We start from the raw sequence: 15,508 nt of genomic DNA, 5'->3' as shown, positions 1-15,508 counted from the left end.
GCAGGGGATTAAGGCTGTTGTGAACAATGATGCATGCTCAAAGTGGTAGCCAATGCAGCTCTTTGAAGTCGGGGTGATATCGTCATGTTTTATCTTTGATGAGGTATACTGCAGAATGCTGGACATCTTTCAGAGGAACCCTGGTGGCACCTGGGAATCCAGTGAGCAGTGTTGGCACCCTCGAGGTGGCATATGACGAGGGCTTGGACAACTGCTCTGAACTCAAATGTGTTGTGTAGTGCAAGCTAGTACCATGCTGCTTGGTTCTTCTTAGTGATGTGCATACTGAATTGGAGTGCACTGTCATTAAGACATCTGAGAGAATTTACACTGGATCCCTATGCAGGTTATTACACTCAGGCCCACATCTTGGATACAAAATTCAAACAAAGAGGATATCCCAAAAGACTTATGAGCCATGTGAGAAAAATGGCTAGATACACACCGAGAGAAGTTTTGACTACTCTCAATCGAATAAAAGAAATCACAGATAGGTTAACATGTGTCACCACCTACTGTCCCCATATGGTCAATATTAAAAACATAATTAAAAAATACTGACCGTTAATCAGATTAAGACTCCCAGATGGGGATCTCCCATGCTTTGCCCCAAATCTTTGGGATCTATTGTTTCACTCCAATTATTCAAGAATATATCCCCAACGGACCATTTAGAATCTGGGTCCGCTGGTGGGCATTACCCCTGTTTGAAATGTAAAACAGGCAAATGCACTTAAAAGATCCAACACGTCCAGATATGCAACACACTGTGGCACCTTAAGGAAATGACAAGTTGTAACAACAATAACGTTGTCTACTGCATTGAATGACTCTTCCCCAAGAGATTTGTTGGCCAAACATTAAGACTGGTCTGCACAAGAATCTCTGAACAGCGTTCAAGAATACGATGCAGAAAACTCCATGCCCCATTAGTCCAACACCACATGCAACACGGTCACTCAGAGAATAACATGCTATGGTGGGTCCTCCACACTGTGAGCAACAGCACTAATGATGCACTACAAGCATTACTAGACAAAGAAGCTGGATCCACCGTACACCAACACATCTTTCAGGTTTATATGCAAAATGTCCTCCTGTGATATAAACATTAATCATAGCTGAATATTGCTGTCCTTTACTTACGTTTCCCAATTATTATCTTCAATATCTTGCCATGTAAATGTGGATTGAATATATGCCTTCCAATATATTCATTATACTGGGAGCTAATTCTTGTTCCAGCACATAAATGTTGCCAGTAGAAACAGTCCACACTGGTCATAAACCTACATCAGTGGTTCTTCACCTAGGAATTGGCTCGATGACGCCATTGTTTACCACCCACCGTGGGAAGTGATGATGTTGACGTGCCAATAAGACCCGCAATTCTCTGCGCTTCATTTCAAATTTAAACTCATATACAGATGAACAAGAACTTAGCTTTCTATATGCCTATATTAGGCATTCGTTACTGCTCACAAACCATCATCAGTGAGTGTGATTTTCCACCACGCATTAATGAACCTGATGATGTCATCACATACCAGCTTGCATGGTGTGATGATGTCATCATGCCAAAAAGATCCACTGTTTTCTGTGCTTCATTTTTAAATTTCAATACACATGAACAAGTATTGTTGCTTTCTGCGTTCCAACATTCTTGTGTCTGGCCTTTTGAACTATCTAAACAACCAAACTACTGAAGTCTGGCCTTTTGAACTATCTAAACAACCAAACTACTGACGGCAAGGAAGGAAACCTTTTTGGGATTGGTTTATGGCAGAATATATTTATCGAGCCCAATTATTCTACTCTACCTCCTACTCCACTAAAGTGTCTATTTTCCTTTCCATTATCAATCCTGATTTTCACAGTATCAGAAATTTGCTAAACACACACTGGCAAAACTGGAGTCTTTGTAGGTATACATGATTCCTCGAAATATACCCCTAGGATTAGTGGCACTGGCCTCAAACCTGTGAGTCTCTTTTAGCTAATATTTGGTTAACCTTGAAATATCTCTATAGATTAAATAGATGTTTCAGCCACTTTCACTGAGTTATACCTTTTTCTTCCCCCTGTGTTTTCATACACGCGGGGTCCTACCAAATAAAGATGTTGGTTCTGGGGAAGGTCCTGGATTAAGAAGCGCCAACGCGCTTTTTAACATAGACCTTGTTTCTACATGTCCCTACAAGAGGTCGCCCTGCCCTAACAGACTCCCATCTAAAACCATGAATTTGTTGTGTTGTTTTCAACATATCTAATGTCATCCTCGAGGACCGCAACTCTAGAACATGATTCAAGGAATATAAGACCTATATCAAAGTTGATCTATTTAAGAATTGATTCTTGTTCTATAATTAAAATTATAATTAGAATTGTTCTTTTATAATTCGCTTAATACCGGGGACCAGTTTCTAAGCGCAAGCCCGGGATTGGAACCTGTGTTGTTATGCGTTGTCTTGCTTTCAAGACAAACGTGTTGCCCTACTACTTTTTATCTCTTATTGTCCAATGTGCTAGAAAATCTTATTCTTCTCTTTTCATTTTATGTATAAATTGTGTCTGTAATTTCAAAAATACATGAATTGCACTTTTTGTTTTTTGAAATATTTAACAATGTGCTAGAAAATCTTATTCTTCTGTTTTCATTTTATGCATAAGTTGTGGGTGTAATTTCAAAAATACTTGTATTGCACTTTCTGTTTTTTGTAATATGTAATATTTGTTAAGTTCATGTAAAAACCGTATTGTATTATTTGACTCTTTTTCACTTCAAGCATTTGTCCATATATCTAAAAAATAAATTGCATTGCTTCATAAACAATTAAAGACTCATCAACAAGTTTAAACATTTTTTTTCTTTACGGTTGCTATACTTATAGATTGATTGTATTACCTGACTAACCCGCTGCCTGAACTTGTACTAGCGCCCACCAGGAACACACCCTCCTTTGTGTATTAGGAATCCATCGCCCTTCATGTCCCCGATTTTAGACGTGGACACACTCGGCAGGGTCTCCTAGAAGAATGATTTCCGCCTTTGCCGGGGTGAGTTTCGGGTAGGTGCTTGACATGGATGCAATGAATGTTTAGAGAAAGGTGAAGGTCAGCTGCATTTTCATGTATCAACTTCCCACAGAGGTTCCATGCTGAGGTTGAAGGTGACAGGGGACAGAATGGAACCGTGTGAGACTTTGCACGTTACTCGGTGGTGCTGGATTCCTCTAGGGCCGATCTCAATGAGTTGGTCTCTGTCGGACTGGTCGGAGGAGAAGTACTGCAGGACTGTCCTATCAAAGCCCAGGCACATGGCCAGGGTGCTGCATGAGTATTTATGGTTTGACCCTATGGATGAAAAAGACCAAAGGACTATATGGCAGATTCACAATGAAGCTACTCTGAGTAACTCTTGACTTATCCCTGGAGGTGTTATTTGATTCACAAGGAAGTTACTCGACTTCGATAAGTCAAGAGTTACTCAAAGCACTTCTTTTTTAATCAAATAGTCCTCTCCAGGAGTAAGTCAAGGGTTATTCATACTAACCTCCCAGCCCATACGCCCATGATCACTAAGTAGCAATAGTTCTGGGTGTTTGGTAAGCTTCACATTTTCCGGAAGTAAAGAATGTTTCATGGGGATTATCCTATTACGTGATTTGCAAAATCCACTTTCCACAGTACGCTACCAGTACAGATGCTCATGGCTACCATGGATAAGCAAAAGGGTGATGGCGGCATGACTATGAATAGCAGTCTGTGCCGGGGGTGTATTTTGCATGGAGCCCTGGATCTGTGTCAGGTTGTATAGAAGATCACATCCATAGTGGGGGAAGATGGCAGAATTCCTCCATTTAGTCTCTGTTTTCCGGATTTCCTATAGCTTTTTTGACTGCTGTAGGATTTGGAAAGGAGATTTTTTTTAGAGAAGGTCAGAGTGAAGTAATTGACATTTAGTGGGGGGTGAACAGATGGGCAGGGGAATGTGCACTTTAGTAGGAGTCCGGGGGCTGGGAGGATGCTTACGCTGATGTGTGACTTGTTGGATTTTTAAAATGGGACAATACAGTGAGGGAGCACATTGTGAGCAGTTATGGTCGAAGGTGAAGCCTTCCGTGGTGCAACGGCTTTTGACTTCCACATGTGGAGACCTCATTTAGCAGAACCAAGAGTCTATTAGTGGCTGAGTGCTCATTCACTGATGCGGCCAACGGTGCTGGGCATTGTGTTCAGTTCAGTAATGTGTTTGTGACAGAGAGGAAGCTACAGGTGGCATTGATAGTTTTTGGAGGAAAAGGGGTTTTGAGCAGCAAGGCCAAAGCCTGGAGTACAATGGGGATGAATCCCAGTCATCAAGTGCCGTAAGCAGGTTGAGTTTTTAGGAAAACCCTCATTTATGTGAGGGCACTAAACATGTTGAGTTTTCAGGGAAACCCTCATTTATATACATGAGATAAATCTGCATGTATTTAGAATGATATGATAGGTTATTTATAACACGCTTAATACCCAGAGGTTTCTAAGCACGAACCCGGGGAATCGAACCTGTGGTACTCCGTGTTGTCTTGATTCCAAGGCGAGTACTTCGCCCATGAGCTGTCGTCCCGATACTCATTGTGCGTGCCTTGATCTCATGAATATTAATGAAGGATATCCTGTAAATTCTGTATGTTTGTGGCCCTGGAGTCCTCGAGTTGAGCAGCCGTCCTGTAGAAGCCGGCGATCTTTCCAGAATGATGGCACAGCCTGAACACTTCAGTTTTCCCTTTGCCACCCATTCCTGTTTTTGGGGAATTCTTGCACGTGAAGTTTTCCTAAATTTAAAATGCTAAAGAAAAACAACAAGTCCCAGAAGTCAAAGGAAGATAAAACAGGACCGTATATATGGCCTACACAGGCATTGGCAGAGGAAACTTGAGTGCTCTGCGCAGCTCGTGAACTATGTATGATAAGGTCCGAGAAATGATGATAGTGATATTACTTACACAGGTCATTGTGCTTCTATAATGGCTCCTTTGGCATTAGAGCATCATTAATGCCACCTGTTTGGTTGCACGCTAGCGGGCAGTGATGCTTGATTTCCCAGCATTCATTTGGAGTCGGTGAAAGAGGCACAGAAGGCCTGGGGCACGTCCAGCGACTCACAGGTCACAGTGTTGGGCTTCTCATCTGGAGCTCCCTACTGTATCTTGATTATGCTCCAATCTGCGGCAGCTGCGAACGGAAGGGCTTCAGAGTGCTGACACAGCACAGTGCGGGTCATGGCAACAGAAAATGGAGACCCGGCGGAGCAGCGAGAGCACAGCTGTGTAGGAAACGATAAAACAGCGGCGGATGCCTGGACTAGACGGGGGATCCCAAATGCCGATTGTGTGGGGCTCTTTTCGCTTTGGCAAACTGTGAATGGTATACTCCAAGTAATCAAAGGTTTGTATCTAAGAACGAGTCGGCCAAACGCTTCGGCTTTCCATCATGTTAACTGTCTGGATTGAAACATTAAATGACTGACGCTGCGGCTTAAAACTATTTCGCCCAAAAATATGTTACACTTGCAATTTTAACTATGTGGTCCAAAATGATTGCAAAACGTACTCAAAGCTGCAAAAGGCTGTATTTTAACCACTTATCCTGCGCTTTGGTGAGTCTGAAGGAAAATCCAATTAGGACATGCTCAATTGACCACAATCCCTAACCGATCAGACTCAGGCATTTCCCCCAACGCCCTCCCCCCAGGTGCACACTCATAAATGACATCCACTGACACGAGCTCAATAAACACCAAATCAATCCACCACACAACCCAAGCTTGGCATGAAATGGTGCTCTTTGCACCGCGCCAAATGGGCGGGCTAATTCACAGTGCAAAGAGTACTTTTGCAGTGCAAAGTGGCTTTGCACTGCAAAAATGCAATGCCCTGTGAATCAGCGTGTGTGTTGGCAGTGCTAAGTCACTTTGCCCCGTGCTAAAAATTCCATGAGTCGGGACCTATTTTTCCTCATAGAAAATTCCCTCAAGCTTCAACCACATATTCAAGCCATGGTAAGTAGCTGATGTCTTCAACCCAAGTCCACCCACCACAGTAGACTTTCCAACACAGAACCCTGGCTGTCAACACGACAGACCTCTCCAGATTAGACTACACCCTCAGCCTCCAACTAGGACTCCAAGAATATCAACTGATCACCTCAGTCTCGCTCTGTGAACACTCCAATGGCGGCCAGGCAAGCGAGGAATACAATGCGTTGCCCACCACACCTTTCCTGACAGGGGTCCTGAATCCATCAGGACACCATGAATACACTCCTCGCCCATCAGATCTCTTCCAGCCAGCATTGCAGCCCCCCAACAGTCCCAGGCTTCTACCCGAAATGTCAAGCAGGCACATCGTTCTCATTTCTGGCATCAGCATGTCCAGGAGACTACTAGAAGTAATAATAATATTTGATCTTCTTATATGGTGCTTCATTCTGCATTTCTCCACATTCTAAGCACTGTAAAAACAGGTCTTATTATTGCTGCAATTAATGGTACTCAGTTTATTAATCTGGTAAGGGTTAAAGGCTAAACTTGGCCGTGGGATTTCAACATGCAAAGAGAGAAGTGAGCACTTAAATCATGAGCTGTCCCGTCAGGCATAAAGGAGTACGATTGCTCTGGAATAAGAGCCCATCACCCCCAGAAAAGCACTAAAAACATGGCTATTTGTTAAAGCACCAACAACCGGTTAGCACTGACTCCCATAAGGATAACGGGTTTCTCAGGACTGTAGACCGAAACCATGCAGGTTGGCTTCACCTGTAAACTCCAAAAATAACTTCACAAGATCGAAGGCCGAAGCTACACCATCAGTCGAGCACAGACATTCCAAACAGCTGGACTCTGCAAGCTGGTAGACTGGTACCACACCGGCTGTGTAAGCATACCAATACCAAGCAGGACACCTCAAGACAACAGAGTGAAACCACACTGGTTGCTTGTGCACATAAATCCTAAACTTGACACAACCAGATCACCAATGCACCAATAAGAACACAATGGTAAAATAACCTATTTAGGTGAGTTTGGACAAATACACCTGCACACAACAATCAAGAACACACACAAGATCAGATTTAGGTCAGTCACTCCAAATTCTCCAATCGGACATGAGATCAACACCAATCTGCGATCAACACCAACCCCCAACCCCCAACCATGGTGTAATCATCACGAAATGGAGCAACACGAACACGCATCCATATGGACAACAATACTACAGCAACTTTGATTTCAACGTGATGGCATAAACGACATCAACCAGTTTAGCCTAATCTTGAAATTCAACAACAGGACTTCTCAAGACTCACTAAAACCAACTCTCTCTACCCAAATCAATGGCTCACCCTTCAATGTACTAGCAGTTATAAACTACAGGTATGGACCCTACCTACATTGCAGATTGATCTTTTCTAGCAACACCTCCACAATGTGAACCTCTGTGAAGCCGCTCAGAGATCACTGCATGGCTCCCAATATCTTTTGATCTATTACATACCAGCTTCTGTTCATCAAACTAGCGGATCTCCCGCTTTCCCAAAGCTGGCAGCCAATAGATCTTAGGTTCTCTCTTCAGAAACCCTTCAAATATAAAATTTCTTAGACTCAGGTTTAATTTCTAGACAACTGTGTAGACAAGACAGGGAATTACGAGCGAGACGTCATGTCTAAATTATGGCCCAGAGCTCACAAACGCCAGGGATTGTATAGGGTTTCACACAATAGGTCTCTGATAGAGTAAAGTCAGTAAGAGACATTAATAGCAATGAACTCCTCATCAGATTATTCTTCTGCCTTTGCAGCATGGCTCTACACTACCATGTAAGACGTGTACAATTCCACTCGACCTACCCATGTGATTGAAGCTTTGCCAGTGGCGATCTGTCCACTACATGTAAAGGGAACTAACCTGGCCACTAGAAGCCACGTGATTGTTGTTCTGGTTCTCAGACGCCAAAACCTTGCCTTTATTGGTGACATTTTATGTGTCACTGTCCTTACCTGCACCCCAGACAGGGACCAAGGTGATGGCTGCAAGACCTTTTGGGCTGATGTGTTTGTGTCGACCAATCCTTCTATGTCAAATCTTTCTTCGTGTCACTGCCGGACTTATGGCTTTGGTTCTGCTCTGCCCGTGGCACATGTAAATGCAGGGGTCTATGAGACATAAAATACTGTTAGCTATAACAGTTCTTCCCTATGGATAAACCCATGCCCAAGTGCCACCACTGCAAGACACGTAGAATCATAATACTGCTGGGTGTTTCTTGCAAAACCCAGCCACGAATCCCTGGGGGATCAGCTGCTGGATTTGGGTGCCTGCATGGGAGCAGATGCGTGAATCCAAGCTCCGTTATGATTGTGAGATCACGTGGGATTTGGTAACTCTTGTAAGGTTTCTGGTAAGGTTTTAAGAGGAAATTTAGTTCGGACACTTATTTAAGAAAACTCAAATTTCCTGTTTCCTTTGTTGCTTAATTTTGTATGAAGACAGGACTGATTTGCACTACTCAGTCGGAGGAACTCGAGGAACCGGTGACTTTGCTGGGATAGTAGGCAGCAGTTTCTTTTTCTTCCAGGGAGGAGGTTTGACTGTTGTCCATTGTGTGTTGTGTTGAAACCTTGATTAATTTTGTGGGGAAATTTATTTTTCTTAGTTGAAGTAGCTATCTTGTTTTGTGAGGCCACTTTGATTTGGGATGCCAGCTTGTTTTGGTAAGCCACCTGTTTTATTAAGGAGCATTTTTGTTAGGGAAACCTTTTGCAGTGTTTTTGCTTTTATTTGCAGAAAATGGCAGGGTGGGAGACCGATGAGGCAAAGCTGGCCATGAATGAGTACATCGATCTTTAGGCTGAGGCACAGGTTGATGTGGAACTGGAGTCCTCCTACCTTGAATTTGAAGAGAGGGAGGCACAGTTCCATAGTATAATGTATCTGGTACGGCACACAGACAATCTGCCTCCTACTCTTGCAACAAAGTCTGCTGCCGGGGTTGATGCTGAGGCTGGTGGTAGCCCTTGAGATGATGATGTGGCTTGGATGATGGGGATGCTAGTGATGATGCTGAGGCTGGTGGTAGCCCTTGAGATGATGATGTGGTTTGGATGATGGGGATGCTAGTGATGATGCTGAGGCTGGTGGTAGCCCTTGAGATGATGATGTGGCTTGGATGATGGGGATGCTAGTGATGATGCTGAGGCTGGTGGTAGCCCTTGAGATGATGATGTGGCTTGGATGATGGGGATGCTAGTGATGATGCCGAGGCTGGTGGTAGCCCTTGAGATGATGATGTGGCTTGGATGATGGGGATGCTAGTGATGATGCTGAGGCTGGTGGTAGCCCTTGAGATGATGATGTGGCTTGGATGATGGGAATGCTAGTGATGATGCTGAGGCTGGTGGTAGCCCTTGAGATGATGATGTGGCTTGGATGATGGGGATGCTAATGATGATGCTGAGGCTGGTGGTAGCCCTTGAGATGATGATGTGGCTTGGATGATGGGGATGCTAGTGATGATGCTGGAGGTGGCACTCAGAGGAGGAGGGGAGAAGGGACAAAGATGAGCATGCAGGTGAGAGGGTGGGGAGGAAAAAAGGAAAGGGGAGAGTGCAGGAGTGTTAGAGGACATGTATATAACAAAGGTCGTACCTCAAATTTTTGTTATAAGGTACTTCTGATATGAAGAGAAATTTGAACCACCCACTACCTCCTGCTCCTTAGTTTCCTTACAGCTTTTATTTGTCGATACGCCACATAGCTCTTTGTTGGTTACACATTAGTTTGAAACCCTTTAGACCAACTCATATAAAACATATTTTTATTCACAAAATAATCACTTCCATTTTTTGTCATTACATCATTTTCTTAACACATACTTAAAAACACAAACATCTACATACCACATCAGTCTCTATGTACATACATCCATCACATTGGGTTAGTTGAGGCTTGACAAAACATATTATAAGTGCTCCTCTTAATGCAAAAATGTTCTGTACAATTTTAAGAGCTTTCTTGATCAGAGCAGTGTTTTACCCTCAGTATCTCATAAAGAAAATAAGGTAAATGAGTCTAATACTACGTATTTTGAAAAAAAACGGATTTCTAGTATGGTCTAGTTGTTCTTTTTCTCTAGAGACACTCGGCACTGTCTCCGACAGGTGCTTTCTTTATTGTCACCTTTTTAAATGCGTGGATAAACTAAGGTGTCAAAGGAACTGATTGATGTAGAGGAAATCTTCTAACCCCTTATTTAACACTCTAAATGGATGAACCACACTGGGCAGATGATTGAAAATAGAGAGCGTCCAAAGATTGGACTACAATAATTGAGGCCCGTCTTTCTACATTCCAAGTAGGCGCCGTTCGTGATAATGGCTCCTTGTAGCAGGTGGATGGAAATTCTAAATGCTGTTGGAACATGAATGTCTTCATGTATCCGTAGGCCGTCGGGGCTAATTAACTACATGCGACCTTCACGGTACCGTAGTGTACACTGACTAATGCCCGCTCATCCAAACACAACCAAACAGAGTTGGTCTAAAGGGTTTCAAACTAATGTGTAACCAACAAAGAGCTATGTGGCGTACAGACAAATAAAACTCGTAAGGAAACTAAGGAGCAGGAGGCAGTGGGTGGTTCACATTTATTCTTCATATCACAAGTCTTAGAGGAGTAAAGCATGCAGGAACAATGAAGATGAGAAGCTGGTGGAGGAGAGGCAGTGCTGCCCGTAGGACAGGCCTCAGGTGGAGGACGCACAGAGCCCAAGAAGGGCTCCAAAGGATGTCCAGGTGCACCTCTGAAGGTACGTAGAGGGCAGGAAGAATACCCTGCACTTGGCATAATCTTCGAGGGCCTGAAATTATTATAAGGTGGCTGACCAAGCTGTCTTGGCTCACCTGCTTCCCAATTACATCCTTTGACTCGACTATGATAGGCTGTTGAATTTGAGGAAACTGTTGTTGTGTTTCTAAAAGCATTGGGATCTTTCCATAGTATTCAAGTATATGACAGCCCTTCTTTGTGATGAATGTTAGTTGTTCAACATTACATTTAGAGAGTTGTCAGAGACAAAAGCACCAGCAGCACTGAAAACACATTCTGATGTCACACTAGTTGAGGGACTGCATAGGATGTCAGTGACAAAATATGCTGGCCACACAGCTGGCCACTTGGAGAACCAACACTGCAGCAGGCTATCATCCTTTCCAAGCTGGCAAATGTCACTCAAATGTGCATCCATCTTTGTGCAGCACTGGGCCTACTATTGCTACATGTTATATATCCAGTTAGAGACATATTCAAGAATGAAGAATGAAGAAGTAATTGTAATTGGTTATTTATAACGTGCTTAATAACCAGAGGTTTCTAAGCGCGGACTTGGGTTCGGACCTGTGTTGCTCCGCGTTGTCTTGCTTTCAAGATGAGCACCTTGCTCCTAAACTATCCTCCCAAGACAAGTGAGTTCCATTGTGGTGTGCATGAGAGTTGCAACCCCTACATGATGGTTCCCTGCATCTGGTGCAAATTGTCCCATGCTTTCATGTCCAGTTGCCTTTTTGAACAGAGTAATTTCCAACAAGTATATCAGTGGAACTACCTGGCTAAGTGACGCAGAGCTATGGCTCACATTCTGTGTGCCTTTCTCAAAGGGCTTTAGCACACAGGGGACATTGTCCATGCATTGAATTGGCAAGAATAATTGTTAAATTCCAGCGGGTTAACGCAGCTATTTACAGCTGTTGGTGTTGGAGTGGTGAAATGACATAGGATCTGGTGTGCCAAAACAAGTGTATCATGGAATGGGGATCAATTGCTGGAAACACATGTCATTTGTGAACGCGTTTCCAATTCAGTATGCCCCCGTGAAAAATCATTCTTCATCCAAACAGGTGAAAGGTTGCCACACACACACCCAATCACCCTGCTACTAATACCACTGCCTGACTGATCAGCAAGACCCGGCAAACAATGTTTCCCAGCAATGCCCAAACACACTGTTCCTTACCTTAAAATGTGTTAGTAAACTGAACAGAAATTCAAGTTCTTGTGTCAGCTACTGAGCTAAACAAAATCGTGTGTTAGCATGCATGCAATCAAGACAACATCCTCCTCTGTCCATGCACATGACATCTTGTGTTACATTACATACTCAAACACTGTGCCACAAATGTGGATGCCTGACTGATCAGTTATACCGAGCAATCAACTTTTGCCCATTATGCCCCAAACAATGTTTAGGCTTCCCTCAAAGTATCCTAATAAATAATAATAATACACACACGTGTCAGTCATTGCGCTTAACCAGGATGTGTATGAGCACATAATCTATCTGTTCCATCACACAATATGCAATATTGTTGATGGGCTCTACAGACAAAATAACATCTTTTGCTAACAAAATCAAAAACCCTAAAGGCTTGCCCAGCATGCTCCCTTCCAGGAAGCACAGGTAATTCCTTTTCAAAGATGTTTGTAACAATAAAGAATACAATGATATTGTGTTCCACACTGCCTGAAGTCACCACTAAAATAAATATATAAAATCCCTGCCTATATTCAAATGCTTCAGCTCTCAAACAGAATCAGACATCACCTATCTCCCTCTCTGTAGGTGTGTACTGCTGAAGAGCCCTGGACGCAGGTTCCTTATATATATATATATATATATGTATATATATACAGGTGCATTCTGCTGCCTGAACTCAAATACCAGAATCTTTTAAAAGTTTGAAATGTTTGACAAATCCCGAATGATGTTGAAATTGGGTTAATCAGGGTTAGGACAAAATGAGTCTCCTAGACTTACACAAGACTGATAAAAAAAACTGGTTTAGCATCTGCCCCTCCATCTACCCCTCTAACCTGCGATCAAGGAACGTCATTAAACCAGAATTCCAGGGGAAACGGAAGTGACATCACACGACCCTTGACTTCTGATGAAATCACAGGAAGTGATGCCATTTTACCCCACCCCGAAGTGACATCACGGGAAGTGATGGAACACAACCTTTCACCTGACGGCAAAACAGGAAGTGGCATCACATAGCATTGTTTCTGAGTACACTACGAAAAATATGGTAACGATATCACTGTAAAGTGATATACATTTCAAACAAGAATGGATCACCATATGTATCGTTAATAGCTGTACCCATATTACCAAATCACTGTGAATGCAAGTAGACATCCATGGCCAAACAATAATGATGTGTTATTATGTAGCACTTACGGTTAAGCGCTTCATATAGAACAAATATACATACAATACCACCCAACCTGTGTTGGTACTCAATTATCAACCTCAGCAGAATGAAAGGCTGAGTTGACCTTGCTGGGATTCAAACCTGCATCCTGCAGATCACACACACATTGCAGCATCCAGTGCTCAACCCACTGAGCTCTCTTACCTATATAGCCAGAAACAAAGATCCATGTGCTGCTGGCCACAGCCCACGAGTCTCAATGTAAAAAAAAAGCAAACTAAATAAAATATATGTTTACATTTTTTTTTAGTGGTAGTGAGGGAGACCACAGGCTTAGCAAGGGAGACCTCAGGAGTCGCAGTTACAACCCCTGGTAGCCCCTAAATGACGTTCATGCTGCGCTCCCCTCTTTTTTTGCAGAACTCTGCAGCTTGAGGCTGCCAAAATGGTAAAAGCGTGCTTTACAAGAACACTTTATAGTACATTACATTGCATTCACATACGTACAGAGAAACACACTGTAATAACTTGTAATAGTCATACATGCTTATGTTAATTACCCATAATGGTCGCAAATAATCAGTTTTTACGGGTACTTATTTGTTTTTCCTCTACAAAGTCTTTAAATCTTTAACATAGTTGGGGGTCAGGGGATGTGAATGAACTGCCCATCATGGCTAGAATTGTTTGTGTTATAGCTGTAGGGTATTTCTGAATGAAAACAAAACATGTTGGCTACAGTGAAGGCATGGTCGTTGATCACAGTTATATGTTCCTTTCCTGTATTTCTACTTTGCTATGATATTTTGTTCCACAGGCAACGAAAAAAGAAAAAAAAAAACCCTCTCTTCACAAAGGTCAATAAACTGAATAGGATATTTTACCATGTATTAGATCACAATCATACGAATTAATTGACTTGAATAGTTAGATGCGTGGACATAAGAATTCGTATTTTATGAAACAATTTAATGTTTTTTTGTATGAAGATGATATATATAATTATTATGATTATTTTTTTAATTATGTGTATACATTGTATAGAAGGTTCATTGTTTAACGAAATAACACAAATTAAAAAAAAAACAAGTATTCATATTTTGCAGTCCAACAACAGAATCACATTTGAATATTTTTGTATAGCCTATCCTTGGACACTCACTCTGTAATCATACGTGGAGTCTGGATTCTCATCACACGCGATGACCTCCGGCGCCATCCAATATGGCGTCCCGATGAAAGTGTTCCTTCTGCCGATGGTGCGATCCAGTTGAGCACTCACTCCAAAATCAACTAGGAAAGAAAGCATGTAGGAGGCAATGAACCACAGCCTGCAAGCGCAAGGCAACATTTTTCAAAGTCTTTGCATTCAATGTGGAAAATAAAAGACGGGTGATGCATTCATTTTGAGTTTAATTCGCCCTGAACTTACACTGAAATGTAGTGCCAAACTAATGGGAAAATAGTTCTGCTGTTTACTTTTTGATGGGAGCAGAAACATTGAAAGGAAAGAGAAAGGATGCGAGCGATGAATTCTAATGTAGTCCCACAGATGAAAACACATTGCACCGCTGAACGATGCTCCTAGTGTTATCTCAAATTAATACGGTTCTTTACATGCACTCAGTATTGTGCAGTCCGATATAAAATAAGGTAAAAAAATAATACCGTTTTAACGAAGAACTAAAAAGCCACAGGTCTTTCTAACCTCGATGCTGCGGGATTTATTATAAATAGATGGCTATGTCGCTAGAGAGCTCCATCCAAGATAGATGTAATATAGGGTATTGCTACAAATATTCTTTCTGTCTTCAAAGTACTAAGACCAAAAAAGTGACCCCTCTCCACTTTAATCCTTGGGGAAAAGTTAACCTTGTAGACTTCTTCAAGCCATTATCAGTGAATGGCAGGGTGTGGATACTGAGAAGGAGATCCCTTGTTAGGGCATTGACCATTTATTTACTTTTTGTAGCTCATAACTAGGATACAGAGTATTCATCACTCATGAGAAGTGCACTATCCGAACAGCTGATTCACATGACCCATGTATGTATGATTGTTTTACTGACAGTTCAGGCATCTAGATGTGAACCCCCTTTGATCACTTCCAGACAGATTTTATGCCATTTTCTAAAATTGCAGAAGTCAATCATCTCAAGTAGGAATGGGTGAATAGGCCACTGATAGTACCGCAAAAGCACATGGCAGAATTGGCATCACCCACGTCCATTGTTTGGAATACCAGGAGGAAGCCTT

The 15,508-nt window shown here is 42.4% G+C and overlaps 1 protein-coding gene across 4 annotated transcripts in view; it reads right to left on the bottom strand.

Annotated features, from left to right (window-relative positions):
- The window catches only part of NRK (Nik related kinase), a 1,461,188-nt gene that overhangs the window by 846,068 nt on the left and 599,612 nt on the right, over nt 1-15,508 (bottom strand). For all 4 annotated transcript variants that reach the window (XM_069612728.1, XM_069612727.1, XM_069612725.1 and 1 more), the window contains one exon: nt 14,415-14,545. In XM_069612728.1, coding sequence (XP_069468829.1) covers nt 14,415-14,545 — 131 coding nt within the window. The remainder of the gene's footprint in view (nt 1-14,414; nt 14,546-15,508) is intronic.

Source organism: Ambystoma mexicanum, chromosome 5p (genome assembly GCF_040938575.1).
Source record: "Ambystoma mexicanum isolate Mex_15411 chromosome 5p, UKY_AmexF1_1, whole genome shotgun sequence".
NCBI classification, from domain to species: Eukaryota; Metazoa; Chordata; class Amphibia; order Caudata; family Ambystomatidae; genus Ambystoma; species Ambystoma mexicanum.
Note: the sequence above shows the minus strand (reverse complement) of the source record. Positions and strands in the feature narration are given on the sequence as shown.